The sequence below is a fragment of the Heptranchias perlo genome, chromosome 22 (assembly GCF_035084215.1).
Source record: "Heptranchias perlo isolate sHepPer1 chromosome 22, sHepPer1.hap1, whole genome shotgun sequence".
Lineage (NCBI taxonomy): Eukaryota > Metazoa > Chordata > Chondrichthyes > Hexanchiformes > Hexanchidae > Heptranchias > Heptranchias perlo.
Window position 1 is genome coordinate 35347825 of NC_090346.1, and position 19029 is coordinate 35366853.

At 40.7% G+C, this 19029-nt stretch overlaps 1 protein-coding gene across 5 annotated transcripts in view; it reads left to right on the top strand.

Moving 5' to 3' along the window:
* snx29 (sorting nexin 29) overlaps window positions 1-19029 on the top strand; it is a 594171-nt gene that overhangs the window by 53942 nt on the left and 521200 nt on the right. For all 5 annotated transcript variants that reach the window (XM_068003253.1, XM_068003254.1, XM_068003255.1 and 2 more), the window contains exons 5-8: window positions 4095-4275; window positions 7082-7152; window positions 11129-11377; window positions 15873-16293. In XM_068003253.1, coding sequence (XP_067859354.1) covers window positions 4095-4275; window positions 7082-7152; window positions 11129-11377; window positions 15873-16293 — 922 coding nt within the window. The remainder of the gene's footprint in view (window positions 1-4094; window positions 4276-7081; window positions 7153-11128; window positions 11378-15872; window positions 16294-19029) is intronic.

Sequence of the window (19029 nt, forward strand, 5' to 3'; positions counted from 1 at the left end):
GAGAGAGAGAGAGAGAAATGGATACATATTGGCAGTTGCAATTTTCACCCTGTTTCTGTGGAATTACACAACTCAGGCAGAAAATATACAGTTTAAGCAATTAAATAAGATTCTGAGTTACCGATGTTGTTTTTGATATTGCTGAGGAGGACTGATGTTTATGTTGGGCTCAGAGAGGAGCGTGTCAGGTGCTTTGCTGATCTCAGAGGTTGTGGCTGGAAGCAGTCAGCCAGACCTGGGCTATGGCAAATGACCACTTGGTCAGGTGCTGATCATTGGAGACGTGACGGGGGGAAAAACTTCCTTTCGTAGTAAGGGGAGAAAAGATATTTTTTATTATCTTGTAAATAACTTGTGAAAGAAGGGAAGTTTCAAGGAAGAATAAACAAATTAATAAAGTACTTGCATCTTAAACAAATACTGTAAATCCACTGTAGACGTAGAGCCAAACAATATATACTTTTTGAAGGGAATGGCTGGGAATGATGTAATGGGAGGGACGAACAATGTTTCTTGCCCCTTAAGCAAGCTTTGTAAAATGTCAGGTAAATAGTCTCACAAATATATTTGTGAGCCTGTTACTTTGATTATCATCTAAGGTCTAGAATATTTTTACCTTGAATCAGCCATGTAATATATATGGCAGTAAATTTCTTGTATTGCCTTGATGGTTGAGCTATTGTCAGGTTTATGCTGCATCCAAGCCACTGCAAACATCAAAATTCATACTTTGGGTCCCAGATTACCTGTGAGCATTGCCATGGGAGATCTAATGTTTGTGTTGTGTGTGAGAGATATAAACATTTTGAGTGTAGGACACTTCAGAATGACTTTGATGCATATGCAAAATGATCTTTTAACAAAGAATTATTTCATAGAATCATAGAAATTTACAGCTTTAGCCTTGCAGTTACAGCACTTCAAGTGAATATCCAAGTACTTGTTCAATGCAATGAGCATTTCTGCCTCTGTCACCCTTTTAGGCAGTGAGTTCCAGACTCCCACTACCTTCTGGGTAAAAAAATTTCTCATCAACTCCCCTCTAATCCTTCTACCAATTACTTAAAATCTATGCCCCCTGGTTATTGACCATTCTGCCAAGGGAAACAGGTCCTTCCTATCCACCCTCTGCCCCTCATAATTTTATACACCTCACTTAAATCTCCCCTCATCCACCTGTTTCAAAGAAAAAAACCCCAGCCTATCCAATCTTTTCTCATGGCTAAAATTCTCCAGTCCTGGCAACATCCTCATAAATCTCCTCTGTACCCTCTCTAGTGCAATCATATCTTTCCTGTAATGTGACCAGAACTGTACGTAGTACTCTAGCTGTGGCCTAACTAGTGTTTTATACAGTTCTAGCATAACCTCCCTGCTGTTATGTTCTATGCCTCGGCCAATAAAGGCAAGTACCCAGTATTTGCCCACCAACCGAGGTTAGGCTGACTGGCCTGTAATTACTCGGTCTATCCCTTTCTCCCTTTTTAAACAGTGGTACAACAGTAGCCAGAGAAGATTGAAAAATAATGGTCAGAGCCTCCACTATTTCCTCCCTTGCTTCTCTTAACAACCTCAGGTACATTGATGGACACCTACAGACGCTGAAAGACGCTCTAGTAAGAACGGGATATGACGCTCGACTCATCGATCGACAGTTCCGACGGGCCACAGCAAAAAATCGCATAGACCTCCTCAGGAGACTAACACGGGACGCAACCAACAGAGTACCCTTTGTTGTCCAGTACTTCCCCGGAGCGGAGAAACTACGCCATGTTCTCCGCAGCCTTCAACATGTCATCAATGAGGACAAACACCTCGCTATGGCCATCCCCACACCTCCACTACTCGCCTTTAAACAGCCACCCAACCTCAAACAGACCATCGTTCGCAGCAAACTACCTAGCTTTCAAGAGAACAGCGTCCACGACGCCACACAACCCTGCCACGGTAACCTCTGCAAGACATGCCAGATCATCGACACAGATACCACCATCACACGAGATGACACCACCCACCAGGTGCATGGTTCATACTCCTGTGACTCGGCCAACGTTGTCTACCTCATACGTTGCAGGAAAGGATGCCCCAGAGCATGGTACATTGGCGAGACCATGCAGACGCTGCGACAACGGATGAACGGACACCGCGCAACAATCGCCAAACAGGAGGGTTCCCTCCCAGTCGGGGAACACTTCAGCAGTCATGGACATTCATCCACCGACCTTCGGGTAAGCGTACTCCAAGGCGGCCTTCGAGACACACGACAACGCAAAATCGTCGAGCAGAAATTGATAGCCAAGTTCCGCACCCATGAGGACGGCCTCAACCGGGATCTTGGGTTCATGTCACGCTACACGTTACCCCACCAGCGAACAAATGTTATCTGTTTTTAATATAATGGGTCATTTGCTGGCTCTCTCTGCCTTCCGGATGTTTCTGCCTCTCTCTGTGTTTTTTTTCTCTGTTTTTTTTCCCTGTTTGTTTTTTTGTTGAATGTGTATTCGGGGGTTCTGCAGGTGACACCTCTCTGTCTGAACACGGTGATTGCCTTGGCAACGGGCAGTTGCAGGGGCAGTCTGTAAACACCATGTATTGTTCAATATGTATAAATGCGTAGGCTTCAAGGAGCTCTTGAAACATTTGCCTGAGGAAGGAGAAAATCTCCGAAAGCTTGTGAATTTAAAATAAAATTGCTGGACTATAACTTGGTGTTGTAAAATTGTTTACATTTCATTTGGGCCTGGCGATTTATCTCCTTTCAAAGATGCTAAACATCTTAATATTTCCTCTCTCACTGTGTTTATCCCATCCAACATTTCACACTCGTCCTCCTTAACTACAATGTCTGCATCGTCCCCCTCTTTTGTGAAGACAGACGCAAAGTGTTCATTAAGAACCATGCCCACGTCTTCCGCCTCTACATACAGGTTACCTTTTTGGTCTCTAATAGGCCCTACTCTTTCCTTAGTTATCCTTTTGCTCTTAATGTATTTATAAAACATCTTTGGGTTTTCCTTGCCAGTATTTTTTCATGCCCTCTCTTTGCTTTCCTAATTTTCTTTTTAATTATACTCCTGTAGGCTTTTTGCAGAATTGAGCTCTCGGTATCTGACATAAGCTTCCCTTTTTTGCCTTATCCTACCCTGTATGTTCCTTGGGGAAAAAAAATGGTCATTTCCTGCTATCATCAGCCTATAGACAAAGCAGTCACTCTCCAATTAACCTTATACCTGCCAAAGAGGAAATAGTCTCTACTTGATCTCAGGACATGCAATTAGACCTTGTAGTCTTAAAGGAGAACGAATTACACACAGCTGCAGTGTAGCAGCAGAGTTATTGGCTGTAAAGCGCTTTCAGCTGTCCTGAGGTCATGAAAGGCGTGATATAAATGCAAGTCTTTTTTTTTCTTTTAATGCATTGTCATTAACAGCACATCTTTCCTTTTAACCACTTACGAAGCTGGAGTAATCTGTAAAAAGTTTGAAGCTTTCTTTTTATAAATTTTTAAACAGGCTTCTTTAAAATTATGAAATGGCTAATTATAGCATTAGGAAATCTTGTACCCATAATATATACGCCCTCAGAATGATAGAAAATAGTAAACATTTGTGTTTGCTGCACAAAACTTCTGTGTGAACTTGACCTGTCACAAGGTTCCTGACATGTTAATTTGCAGTTATCCTTTCATGGAGTCTGTCTGACGTACCTATGTGTCTCTGATGGCTTCAGATTGACTACTTGATTGAAGAAAGATAGGCTGAGTTATACTTTCAAAATCTGACTGGGACAAAGGAAATTTAAATATGTATCTCTTGCATTCAAATGGAGCTGCCAATCAAGCATATATTCAGACAAAATCCACAGGGTGGTTGGGTTGAACAGAATTGTTTGTTCCCCCTCACATCTGTTGCAGCCACAATGTATTGGGGCTTTTGTGTATCAACACAAGCTGCATCATGAAACTTTTTTTAATCCTGTACAATGACTGAAAGAAAAAAACCCAGTAATGATGCATCATAAAAAAATGCTTAATTTTTTCATAACCATCTTATCTGAATTTATTGTTATAAATAAAGATTTTTTTTCCTTTTCAGACCCTGTGTTCTGGTATTATGTAAAAGAACATCTGAACAAACATGAACTACAGCGGTACTACTCTTTAAAGAATATAACAACAGATATAGGACGGGGCAGAGCCTGGCTCCGATCTGCACTCAATGAGCATTCACTCGAGCGATACATGCATATGCTTCTTGATGATGGAAACCATCTAAGGTAACAAGTGATAGAAAAGTTTGATGCCTGTAAGACAAGTGTATTTTCTGAAATTTGAATATCATCTGTAATGTCAGCTGGCTATTAGGAGTGACCTTCTTTTGAAATAAGGCAGTAATTCAAGTTGTACAATACAGTGTCAGTTTGGTTCAATCTGTTGCATTCTTATCACTGAGTCAGAAGGTTGTGGGTTCATTTCCCACCATGAACTTGAACATATTATCCAGGCTAACACTTAATTGCAGCAATGAGGGAGTGCTGCATTGTTGGAGATGCCATCTTTAGCATGAAGCATCTTGGGTAGATGACACTATTTAAAGAATTGCAGGGAGTTCTCTTATTTTCCTGACATTCCTCCCTCAACCAACATCACCCGGAAACAAATTAACTAGTCATTCATTCATTTGCTGTTTATGGGACTATAACAATTCCCTTTTCTGTATTTCAACTAGACTATGCCAGTATAGGAAATTAGATAGTAATCTGAAGAAGCTGGATATATTAATTTTTGATCGACAACTTTGCCTGGTTCTCGCAGATAGTCTCTGGTCCACCATTTTGTACTTGAAGAAGCCTCCATTTAAAGCTTAGCTATTTAAACTTCATTGGACCAAAACCAGAAATTTCTGTTTTATCAGTATACTTTCCAGCAAATGTCAATGAATAGCAACCAGGAGCCGTAACCTTGGCTGATTTTTCTCCTTCCTTCTTCCCCAGGTTTAAGGCTTCCAAAGCCAATGCCGCTGCCTCATTGAGATCAGCTAACTTAGCAGAGACGAGGGAATCATACCTTGAACTTTGCTATCCATTTGTTCAGCTTTTCGTTTGGCTGTGTAGTTACCAAAAGAAAGAAAGACTTGCATTTATATAGTGCCTTTCATGACCTCAGGGCGACCCAAAGCACTTCACATCCAATTAAGTGCTTTTGAAGTGTAGCCACTGTTGTAATGTTGTAACTGTGCCTACGATGGTCACAGAATTCCATGCAATCTCCCACTGAGATGATATTCTCACCCACCAAGAGGAAATGATACCTAACCACACCTCTCCCGGCTCCCGTTTTCCCTCCTCCCCCTGCTGAGGTGGTTTCTCTACCTATGCTTTCTGTTACCCCCTCCCTCCACACCCTCTTCCTTCCTCTCTGTATTTCCTCCCTGTACTTCTCTATCTCAGTTCCCCTTTGCGCTCACTCCTGCCTTTGCCCTCCCCTGCCTGGGTCTACTTACCCCCCACTGTCTAATTCTAGTTGATTTGATTAGTGCACTTGGTCTTGAATCCCCATATGCACAATCATGCGAGATACCCGTTTCCGCCCCTGCCTCAGCTCATCTGCTGCTGAAACCCTCATTGTTACCTCTTTGTTACCTCTAGACTTGACTATTCCAATGCTCTCCTGGCTGACCTCCCACCTTGCACCCTATGTAAACTTGAGGTCATACGAAACTCTGCCCACCGCGCCCCCCCCCCCCCCCCCCCGAACCCCCGTATCCTAACTCGCACCAAGTCTCATTCATCTACCACCTCTGTGCTCACTGACCTACAGTGTCTCCCAATCCGGCAATGCCTCGATTTTAAAATTCTCATCCTTGTTTCCAAATCCCTCCATGGCCATGCCCGTCCCTATCTCTGTAACCTCCTACAACCCTTCAAGATCTCTGCGCTCCTCCAATTCTGTGCATCCCGGATTTTAATTGCTCCACCATTGGCGGCTGTGCCTTCAGCTGCCTGGGCCCTAAACTCTGGAATTCCCTCCCATAACCTCTCCACTCTCTACCCCTCGCTCCTCCTTTAAGATGCTCCTTAAAACCTACCTCTTCGACTAAGCATGTGTTCACCTGTCCTAATATCAAATTTTGTTTGATAACGCTCCTGTGAAGAGCCTTGGGATGTTTTACTACGTTAAAGGTACTGTATATATGCAAGTTTTTGATGTTGTTGATATGAACTCGTATATATAAAATTTGGAAGACAACAGCTGATGGCATGTAAATCAGTATATAGTATCTTTTATAAAATAACATCTCAAAATTATTTTTAATGCTGACCCAGTGGCTGTGTTTCCATTGGAAGTAGTGTGATGAAATATATTTTCTTCCTTTTAATTAATTTTGTATCTGTTCCCTGATATAAGGGTGTAGATGGATGGTTCCAGGCCTCTGCAAATGCTCTTCTTAAAGATGCACTGGAATGACAGGTGTTGACTTGCTGCTACTTTTCTTCTGCCATCCTCACTGTTTTTCCCTTGTTGGAAAATGTCTTATCTCCAGTTTGTGCTCCTTAGATGGACAGGCTGAGATTGAAACCTATATGTGGGCAACCATGAAAGTTGATTTATAGTGTCTTCATATACTAATGGGGAATGCTGCAGTACTGCCAGTAATATACCTTTGTTAGGGTGTTTTGAGTGCAATAAAACTCTGGAGTTGGGGTGGAGTAGAATTGAACATATATTTTTGATACTTCTTAACCATTTGTTTCCAGGACATTTATTATCTTGTATCTGTATTACACCTGTGTAAATTATTACTAATAATTAGCTATGTATAAAGCATTTTTCTGTAAAATGTTGCAAAACACAGTTGCCATTTTATTGATAATCAAATGTCTTAAGTGTCATCTCAGCTAAAGCAAGCGAGTAAGTAGTCCTGATTGGTAAGTAGTTGTGGAAGTCAGTATCCACTTCAGATTAATACTGCCAAATACTGAAAACAGACTAATTCCTTTTTAAGTTACAACTTTGTTCTGACTTAATGTGTTTTATGAACATGGAAATAACATGTCTTGTTTTCAATCATTTGATTTTTAGTGTCTTCTATGAAGATTGGTCTTTTATGAGGGAAGAAGAGCGTGCAAGCATGCTTCCTACAATGGCAGCAGGTAGGATGCAAAAATATGTTATCAATAGTAGTTTTCATTTCTAATAATCATGCCTAAAATATTTTTGTATTGATGATATTCATGCACGAATATAAAATTGTCTTGCCAGTAGTATACACTGATTTTCATGCAGGTTATCAAAAAAAAGCCTGATAATGGTTCTGTGCTTATGTGCAAATGTTAGCAAGCTGTTTCGATAGCTGCAGAATTGTTGTTTGCAATGCAATTGCTTTGAGTTTAGAAATCTCCACAAATTTCACCGTATTGGAGTAGTCACATATGCATTGTTTCATGGTGTTAGGATTTCATGCAGATCTATAACTTATTTATTTGTCTCAGCAAAATTTAGTGACATTTTACCAACTTTCCAGGTAAAACTTGTGTGTGCAGAAATGTGCACTTGGGACCTGGGTAAAGTATTTGCTGTGTGGAAAGGCCTTTTGTGACACTGAACTGAGAAATACTTAACGTATTTGTACATGGACTGTAAAATAGCATTACGTGTTAAAATGTTTGACCAGTAAAACCCTTGTTTAAAAAATTCATTCCTCCTATACGTCCTCTGCATATCATAAAAAAAAGTGCAAATCACTAATGGACAATCACTTTTAAAGATTTTACTTGGTGAATTGAAATCTGGCTGTCGCCCATGCAATCCTATCTTCCCAAACTGCATAAAAGGTATTTCTCAAGGTGCAGCCAGTTTTTTTTCCTGGTGCCAGTTCAGACACCTTTCTGGTTTGATATGGATTTATACACTTGCAAATGTCAAGGAGGAATTTCAGTATCTGATGGATACCTACAATGCCTTCCATGCTTATGATGGCATAACATTGATACTTATTCAATGTACTTTAACTTCTTCCCAAATGTCTATTAGGGTTACCCTACCATGCTAGTGCTGGAGTATTGGGTCCTGACAGAACAAGTTGCATCGCACCAACATCTCTAGATTCTGGGACACATGGTTACTTGATTCAAATTATTAGAGAAAGTTGAATTAACCTAACCTAATGGTGTAGTACTACGGTTGGCCTCGGTATCTTTGGGCTAGGGAGGGGGAATAAATCAGCTAGTGCCCCATTCCTATTTGTTTTCTAGTGACCCATGCTGGAAAGTTCATGTCTGGACATTGAGTGATGAAGGAGCTTGGTTGTGATGGCCCTTCACAGGCTGGGCTTGTACGTGTAGAACTGCCTATGCGCATGGTAGTGGTAGCTTGCTGATGCCCTTAGAGAGCAACTTCTAGAGAAAGAAGGAAAAAGGGGAGAACATTTATGAAAAATACAACTTGGGAACATCTAGAATCCACAGAGTGAAATCCATATTCTGTTTCTGTGGTGCAAGGCAGTGAGTAATAGAAATTGGGAAGTAACATAGGATGAAGTAAATCCTTAGGATGAGTAAAATTTAATTTAAAAGGGGCCTTACTGTGGGCAACAATATTAAGTAAACTGCTGGTCTTGATTTGGCATTCTGTAAATCTAAATTATTCAAAACAGAAGCCAGTTTCCCTGTAACCTAATTGATAATTCCTGATGTTAACCAGCAACATCAGCTTGTTATCTACATCCTTAATAAATGTCTCCAACAATATACAGAGTTTAAAATAGCAATCAGAAATTATCTATATTTTGCACTGATGTTACTATAGGAACAACCTAGAATCTGAGCTTGCCACTGACTTTGTTGATCTGAAAATGCTAAATACATAAAAGTATCATACCTAAAAAAAAATTAAGACAGAGAAGAACTTGCAGGGTCTGATTTGTTCTTGACTTGTGCTGTTGTTGAGAAAGCCCCAACTTTTTTTCATAACATGTACCTGTCATTTCTTGTTGGTCTATAGTCTTGGACCAACAATTCTCTTTATAGGAACCAGGAACAGCTTTAGAATTGATGGGTAGGAAGCTGCCTATGGACCTTAAGGTGTCCAATTGTTGTGTATAGTGTTTAATGTATGGCAACTTGGAAAGCTGACAACTCACACAGCTCTGAGTATAGGATTAAGATTGGGAGCACTGCCATAGGGTAACTGAACAAGTTAAATTTTGCTTCTATTATATGGAATTCCAGGGTTTTTATCAGGGTTTTGGGGATCACATTTTGCAATTTGGTCCATTTTTCATTGAAAACCAAAACCATTGCCTATGATATGTAAAAGGAAGTATTTACACTGGGAGTTCAGTGTGACATGAGCTTGTCAAACATAACTTAAGTTGCATTATACCCTTCGAGGCTGATTATGCAATTCTGCATTTGTAGGGAACATAGGTTGCTGAATCAGAGCAACAATGCATCAGCCTCAATTGTGCCCCATGCTCCCCTTGAGCGCAGCTTCCCTCCTGGAAGCCGGGAATCACGGAATTAGCCCTAATGTTCCATTGCTTGTAGTGCAGAAAAATTCATTTTTTGCCGTGCTGAAGCTAGAATTTTTTTGAAGCGAGTGTGAGCACTGAAAATGTGAAATTTATTTCCAAGGGAGTACTGGGGTCATGTCCTCCACCCCCCCCCCCCCCGCCCCACAAGGAAATTTTGATTTAAAAAAAAAACTCTTTTGATGCATTTTCCTGAAGGACTGTGTTTAGGCTGAGGTTGGCATCTACCAGGACCCCAGGCTCTGATAGTCAACAGCTGTAACAGATAGCCCTTCTATCTTCTGCTTTGAGAAACCTTCTTGAGCCATGCAAAGCCATAATATGTACTTGGGACTCATCCCCATATCCCACTGGTTAGCCCATTGCTGCTGATGTGCAGAACCCACCAGATTCCCAGATAGACTGTACCATCAACGAAGTATCGTCTGCGAAAAGAAGCACTTCAGCACTTGGAATTGCGCAGGACAGACGCTGCAACCCTGCTGCCATCCAGCACAATCACTGATTAAAACATCAAACAGCATAGCTAACTGTAGACAAACATTTCTGTAATCTTTTGAGAGAGACAGGTTCAGCAAGTGAATCATCCACTCTTACATGGATCTTGGAGCTCAGACATATCCCAAATAAAAGCCATTATTTAGTCATGCACTCTCATTGCTTCCAACTTTTTCATGAGGGTAGAATGAGGCATTAGATTTGAAAGCCTTTGAAAACTTGTGAAAGCCAAGGGGGTTCCTCATGACAGAGCAATCTAGCATGTTGCTTTCTGACACTACTAGCCTTCAAAGTATCTGACATGCATGCCATGGCAACTTGAGTACCAACTTAAGAACCACCGATATTCCTGAAGCGTGCTATGATCCTCCTTTTGTATAGAAATTGCACTGACAATCTGGATCATTGAGGGTATGCATGCCTCAAACAGAATCCTATTCAATCTCTAAAGAGGCAGGTAGTGGTTCCTGCCACTTTTCTTCAAGACTATTACCATTCCCACCATCTTGCTTAGAACAACCTTTTTTGGTTATATTGAAAGTAGAGGAAGAACCTCATTTTTCTATTTAATAATTGTTTAAAAATGTATTTCAATTCTATTTAGTCATTTTGGCACTAATTTGTTGCTGTGTGAAAGCTGACGGCATTTCCAAAATGCATTCCCATTCAGACCAGATAGTCTAAGGTATTTATTTTAGGGGAATCTAAGTCGGTATTGTCATGCGATCTTAGGTTTGCTGTTGCTGTTATTTGCATTTCCAGAAAACTTAGTTACTTGGGATGGGGGTTTCCTACATATTGACCTAGAGAACAAGCCACCTGTTCTCATAGGATTTCTCTAGGATATTTAAACAAACTACTATTTATAAAAGGGACAGGGGTTCTGGTCACTATGTGCAGTGCTTCATTAGCCCAACAGTTGACAAATATTTTATTACAAAAAAAACTGCAGCTCAGTCATTGGTATATAACACAATTATGTCTTATCCTGGAAGTTACAAAATAGATTTGAACTAAAAGTGCTATTTTTTAAAAAAAGAATTGAATAAACCCAGAAGGAAGTTATTTTTTGTAAATTAATCTATTAATTTTATTTAAAGGGTTAAACTCAATCCTCTTTGCAATCAACATTGACAATCAGGATTTGAATGGACCTAACAAGCCTGTATCTGCAGTATCAAACCTGTTGAAGGAGTCAACACAGAATGTCACATCCCTGTTAAAAGAATCCACACAGGGGGTCAGCACGCTCCTGAAAGAAATCACATCAGTTTCTGCTGTGCCAAGTTTTATGCGGCCTGAGCCTGAATCTGACCGACTTCCGGTTCTGTCTAAAACTGTAAACCAAGGTAAGTGGCTCTCTGAAACCCAAGAACACCGGAGTATTTAAATTGTAATAGTAAATTTAACAATCATTGTATTAAGGTGTCTTATGAAGATCAATTATTATTTTAAAGAGAAGAATTTCTTAGGCATCAGTTAACTGCCAAGTGTCAAATAGTTGCTGAGTTACATTTAGCATGTGTCTCCCTGGCTCGTACTCACATTTTCCTGACTCCATGCACAGAGAATTTTTCCATGTTCACTCCGATGTTTCTCTTCAAAATGTAAAAAAATTGTCTCTGCCTCTCCTCTGGTCCTCTTGGCCAGTTCAAGTAATGTGGATAACAGCAGACTTCTGATTTTGATAAAATGTTAGGTTTTCGTTGACAATGCAGCCCTGTTGTTGTGTTGGTGACAACCCAGGAATATATGGAACTGGACAGATGTGACAGCAGACATTTTGATGGATGCTTTCACTCAGTGTAACTAAGCTTGCAAAAAACTATCTGTGTAGTCATTGTTTTTGTTTTTGCAGGTACAGAATTATTTATTAGAACCTTTTCTGTTGGAAGATAAAGTTGATAAATACACCATGGGGTAGGATTTCTGCATGGGTTCACCCAGTCTCCTGCCATTTATCCAGGGCTTCTGCCTACCCTCTGATTTTGAGAACCCCCACAGAAGTCAAATGTGCATTAATGGTGCTTTTTTGCCAGCACATCAGTACTATAATGATACAGATTTTTGTGTTGTGGTTAGTTCCAGATGTCAAACAAGTTGCTGTTAGCCTCTTTTCAGGTTCAATAGACTTGCATTCGGAGAGCAGCAGTAACAAGTTTAGTTTCATTGCGTTGGTTGGATTGAATGAAGGAAGAAGACTGTTATGTTAACTACTGTAGAATGGCCTTCTTTATTCTTTGAAAGACATTTATCCTCTGCATTAAAAGCTCTATCCTGACTTAACTGTATCCCTTGTATCACTTCCTTTCTGAAGCGGCTTGGATTAGTTTACTTTCTGGGTATGTTTTCATGGCTCCTTCCATATTTTTGGTGTTACAGTACAGGCTGCTTTGGCCAAAGAACTAAGTGTGTGGCCCAGACAAGGCCTCAAATTTGGTGAAGTGGGTAGGGCCATATGATCAATATGACTGCATAATATACAAAGCTGTAAAAGTGATCCTGTGCACAGGTGATTTCCTCCTCTGACCAGATAATGGAATAAAGAACACCATTTCTATTGTAGCAGTCTAACATTGCTCACGTTTCAAGTGTTTTGAGGGAAAAATGTAGTTGTAGAATCGAATATTTACATATTTTGATATAGTATAGAATAATTACCATGAAATATTTGATAAAGTATCATTATTAATACAATTCTATTCCATTCAGGTAGTGCTGCCTGTGATCTAAACAAACAAAGAAAGCATATAGCATCTTTCACATCCTCAGGACATTTCAAAGTGTTTCATAGCCAGTTATTTATTTTCAAGAGTAGTCACTATTATGCAGGTAAATGCAGCAGCCAATTTGCTCACAAGGTCCCACAAACAGCAATCAGAAAATGACCATTAATCTGTTTTTGTGGTAAGAGAGACACTGGCAGTACTACTCTGCTCTTCGAGTAGTGCCATGGGATCTTTTCTGCCCGGCTGACAGGGCTTTGGTTTAACATGCCATGCCAAAGATAGCACCTCCAACAATGCAGTACTCTCTCAATACTGAAGTATCAGCCTAGATTGTGTCCTCAAGGTGAGATTATGTGCACAAGTCCTGGAGTGGGGCTTAAACCTATAACCTTTTGACTCAGACAAGAGTATAACCACTGACTCAAGCCTCCATGAAATCATGAACAGTCTTTAATTTTTTTTATTCGTTCATGGGATGTGGGCGTCGCTGGCAAGGCCAGCACTTATTGCCCATCCCTAATTGCCTTTGAGAAGGTGGTAGTGAGCTGCCTTCTTGAACCGCTGTAGTCCGCGTGGTGAAGGTTCTCCCACAGTGCTGTTAGGAAGGGAGTTCCAGAATTTTGACCCAGTGACGATGAAGGAACAGCGATATATTTCCAAGTCAGGATGGTGTGTGACTTGGAGGGGAACATGGGTGTTGTTCCCATGTGCCTGCTGCCCTTGTCCTTCTAGGTGGTAGAGGTCACCAGTTTGGGAGGTGCTGTTGACGAAGCCTTGGCGAGTTGCTGCAGTGTATCCTGTGGATGGTACACACTGCAGCCACGGTGTGCCTGTGGTGAAGGGAGTGAATGTTTATGGTGGTGGATAGGGTGTCAATCAAGTGGGCTGCTTTGTCCTGGATGGTTACTTGCCACTTATCAGCCCAAGCCTGGATGTTGTCCAGGTCTTGCTGCGTGTGGGCACGGATTGCATCATTATCTGAGGGGTTGCGATGATTGGCCTCCGACAACCACTACCATCTTCTTTTGTGCTAGGTATGACTCCAGCCACTGGAGAATCTTCCTCCTGATTCCCATTGACTTCAATTTTACTAGGGCTCCTTGGTGCCACACTCTTTCAAATGCTGCCTCGATGTCAAGGGCAGTCTCTCTCACCTCACCTCTGGAATTCAGCTCTTTTGTCCATGTTTGGACCAAGGCTGTAATGAGGTCTGGAGCTGAGTGGTCCTGACGGAACCCAAACTGAGCATCGGTGAGCAGGTTATTGGGGTGTAAGTGCCGCTTGATAGCACTGTCGACGACACCTTCCATCACTTTGCTGCTGATTGAGAGTAGACTGATGGGGTGGTAATTGGTCAGATTGGATTTGTCCTGCTTTTTGTGGACAGAACATACCTGGGCAATTTTCCACTTGGCGGGTAGATGCCAATTTTGTAGTTGTACTGGAACAGCTTGGCTAGAGGCGCGGCTAGTTCTGGAGCACAAGCCTTCAGCACTACAGCCGGGATGTTGTCGAGGCCCATTGCCCAAATTTGTTCTTAAAAAGTTTTACTTGCACTACAGTTTTTTTTTAATATATAGCAGCTGAACATATGTGAAATAAAATTTACCTCCTGGTGTCGTAAAACTGTGTAATATTCTGAAGTAAAATACTGTGGTTTCATAGGATTTTCATGCATTGTAGGTCTAGAGGTTACCTCAGGGTAGGAGGAGGCTCGTGTGGAGCATAAACACCGGCATGGACCTGTTCGGCTGAATGGCCTGTTTCTGTGCTTTGCATTCTATGTAATTCTTCGTAAAATGTAGTTACTCGACACAGGACATTAAGTTTCCTTTAGAAATGGCAGCCTTCCGGCAGGAAAAATATAACTGGTGAGCAGTTATATAAATTAGTGTGTGAGTGTGTGTGTGTGATGCACATTGCAGTTTTAACCGGGCTTCTGTGGACTACAGTACTCAGGCAGAACATTTTCAAATAACTGAGGTGAGACTGCTGGCTAGAAAAAAAAATCTTTTTGTTTGAACTTTTTTTTTTAACATATAAAGGCGTTGAATAAGATTTACCGATGTTTAGGATGAGGATTTTTTTGATATTGCTGAGGAGGGCTGATTATGTCGGGGCCAGAAGGGAGTGTGTCAGGTGCTTTACTGACCTTAGGTTGCAGCTGGAAGCAGTCAGTCAAACCTGGGCTATGGCAAATGACCACTTGGTCAGGTGCTGATAATTGGAGACGTGACAGGGGACAAACTTCCCACGGCAATATTGCAACAAAGACAGAATGTGCCAACCCACATGGGAAGTAAGAGGAGGAAAAAATATGTTAACTTATAAATAACTTGTGAATCAAGGAATGTTTCAAGGAAGAATAAATCAATAAAGTACTTGCATCTTAATCATAACCAGGAATGAGAGATTTTGGAGAGGGAAGTACAGAGATACTTGCATCTTAAGTAAGTTTTGTAAAGTGGTAGGTTAAAAGTATTAAAAATATTGTGTGTTTGGCAATACAAACCACAAACTGTTTACAGTTGGTCACCAGATTCTTTCAGTTTTGATTCATAGCCACCTGTTGCTAATATTATGTATACTCTTTAAAACTTGCATCTCATTTGTACAGTGCATTCTTTGATTAATGCTTTGGGTGCTGCAGTACCCCTTTCAAATAGAATTTTAAGTTTAATTTTTAATTAGCTTATGAAAAGGGATGTGTAAAACTCAGACTCAGTCATCATCCCTGGTTCTAGAACAGAAAATGCTATCACAATTTTATTTCTGCAAGTGGGTGGATTTTTACTTAAACTGATGCATGTTTTAGATAATTTTATCGGTTTAATTGAAATCATCTGAGTGTGATAAGTTTGCTTGCATGTATTTCATGTTACTGTATCTGTGTAGCATGTTTACATGTACTATTATAAAATTTTGGTCCATTTGCAGTAACATGTCATTGAGTAAAATGCCTGAGGTATTTAGTGGAGTAAAAAACTGTCAGTGATAAACTAATCAACTAAACCACAGCATGCCTTTTCGTGCTAGACTACAGCCATGACCAACATTTCTATCTTGCACTGGTAAAATGTGCCAATGAATTTTGGCTTCTGTTTTTCATTGACAGATGGAAAAAGTAAAAGAGAAAAAAAGAAAAAGAAAATGGTGCCAAATATCATCTCGTTTGATGGTGACAATGAGGAGGAGGAGCAAGGCTCCGCCGAGCCAGTGAAAAATTCAGATTTAACAAGAGAAACCTCTGAGGGAAATTCAGAAAGATCTTCTTTAGCTGTTTCTTCAGCCATCGATTATTCTTCATTTAGTCCAGATTTGAATGGAAAACCGGATTTGAATGGAAAAGAATTCAACAGCAGTATCTTGAAAACTGTGGACATGTGCCTAAATGGTGATTCTAATCACAAGAAGCTAGATATGAAAAGTATTGATGATGACGATGATGATGAAGAGGAAGATGTGGATGGAGAGCGCATGTATCAAAAGATCTCTCAAAGTAAAGAGAATGAGGAGGACAGGCTTGCTTCTGAACAGTGAGTGTTTAAAATTGGAATGCCTCTTTTGCCAATTATTTCTAAAGCTAAAAATGACACTGCTTTTCTTTTTCAAAACACAATTGATGCGAATCATCTCTGGTCAAAGCTGGTGCTTCTTCTGTGCCATTTTGAGTGGTGGTGTTGGAGGCCTGGCTCCAGGTTGCCCATCACATTTTCAACTATCACTGGTGTGTGCTTGTGACTGATGAGACGAAAAATTATTGAAGAAAAATGTTTGTACCTACCCGCAAAAACATCAACAAAAAGCAGCTTTCTTTTTAACTTGTGAATAGTTTTTGTAAACAGAATAGTAACTAAAAACACAAGACAGAAGTGCAACAAATACTGGGAAACTTTTATTCATCTCTTAAGTTCCACACAACTGACATGCTGTTTGTGAACAGAAAAATAGTTGACAGCTGTACAGAGAAGTCAGATGATGATTTATCCAAAGTTGTAGGTTAATACCACAGATATTTAATTTTCACATCTTGTTGCCTCCACAGATCTACAGAGCTAGTTTTGTAAACATTTTAGTTTTTAACAAAAAGTCGCCATATTTGACAACACTCTTGAATTTTTATCACCTTCATTCTAACGTTAAAGTATTGGATTTTTGTAAATAAGAACTCACATTTACCAAGGTGTTTATATAATTATGTAGATCACTAGCAGATCTGCTGTGCTGTTGCTTGTGGTGGACTGGCGATTTTATAAGAACAAGGTTGTTATGTCAAGTAGTATTATCAGGGACACTAATTTATCAGCATTAGAGGGAGTACTGGGAAGAGGTCCATGGTCTGGCAGTACTGTGATGGTGTGTCAGGGAATAGCATTATTTTGAAGAGGGATACCCACAGTTTGGGAGCACTGGGACAGGGAGTCCTAGGATTCTTGGAACACTGGGAAAGGAGATTCTAGGAACACTGGGGCAGGATCTAGGATCGCTGGGAGAGAGATCTGTAGGCACTGGAGAGATTAGTCTCAGGATTTGGAAGCATTGGGGTGGATCTGATATCAGAGAGCACTAGAAATGTGGTCTAGGGGTTACTGAACAATGAGAAAGGGTCCAGTCCTTTTTATGCCATTAAATGCTCCCCTCCCCCACTACTTTCCCATCATCAATCAGTGCCTGGGAATGTGTAATTTCCAGATATGCACTTCCAATATGCACCAAGAGTGTAGGATGGAAAATTTAGTGCATTATTCGTGAATTTGCTGACTTATACAGTCTTCAGTAAACATGTTTCCGCATAGAAAAATTACCTCATAAAATGCTTAAAGGTTCATTGTTTAGTAGTTTCCAAGTTTTTTATATATAAAAATATTAAGCTTCTAATATTGTTCAGAATGGAGATTTTTGACTGAAATTTCAACAGCAATAAACAACAACCCATTCTGTATAAACAAAGAAACCACAATCACAGGTGCTTCTATTCATAGGTGGTGTTTGTGAGACGATCGTTACAGAAAAACACAATTGTTCAAACGTTTATATGTACGCTGATGATACCCAGCTCTCCCTCTCCACTACCTGTCTCAACCCCTCCATTGCCTCTGTGTTGTCAGACTGCTTGTCTGACATCCAGTCTTGGATGAGCCACAATTTCCTCCAGTTAAATATTGGGAAGACCAAAGTCGTCATCTTCGGGCTCTGCCGCAAACTCTGTACCCCAGGCGCCGATTCTGTCCCCCTCCAGGCCACTGTCTAAGTTTGAACCAGATTGCTCACAACCTCAGAGTCCTATTTGACCCTGAGCTGACCTTCCTACCCCATATCTTCTCCATCACAAAGATCGCCTACTTCCACCTCCATAACATTGCTCGCCTCCACCCCTGCCTCAGCCCATCTGCTGCTGAATTTCACATCCATGCCGTTGTCACCTCCAGACTCTACTCTTCCAATGCTCTGCTGGCCCAGCATTCCGTCCTCTGCCCTTCAGCTCCATAAACTTTAGCTCATTCAAAACTCTGCTGCTTGTATCCAATTCTGCACCAAGTCCTGTTCACCCATCACCCATGTCCACTGGCTCCTGCTCACCCAAAGCCTCAAATTTATCCTCGTGTTTAAGTCCTTTCGTGGCCGGGCCAAGCCCCTCCCTTCCCTCACCCAGCCCCATAACACCCCCAGGATTCTGCATTCCTCTTGTACTTCCCCCTTCCCTTTGCCCCACCTGTGGTGGGTGTGCTTTCGGCAGTCTAAGCCCTACACTCCACAGTTCCCTCTCTAAACCTCTCCGCCCCTCTACTTCCTTCTGTTGCTCTAAGAGCCTCCTTTAAACCTACCTCTTTGACCAAGCTTTTGGTCATCCCTCCTGATATCATCTTCTTTGGCTTGGCATCCATTTTTGTCTAATTATACCTCTGTGAAGTGCCTTGGGACGCTTTTCTACATTGAGGGTGCTATATAAATGCAAGTTGTTGTTGTTGTGAAGTTGCTGAAGAAAGCTTGTGAGAAATCATGAGATTTATCATGTATTAGAGGTCAGTATTGGCATTAATAATTGCACTGTATCATTTGGCAGGGACTGTTATTTTCATGTGTATCACTTCTTATTTTCAATGATTTAGCTCAAATGACAGGGATTTAAAATATAGATGTACAATAAATAACTTACCATTCCTAGTTTAAAATGAGGCTTAAAAAAAAAATCAAAATTTAAGAAAATAGTTACAAGATTTGGTGAAAGATTGTTACTGCTTTAGAGCAGATTTTATACATAAGATTTGGAA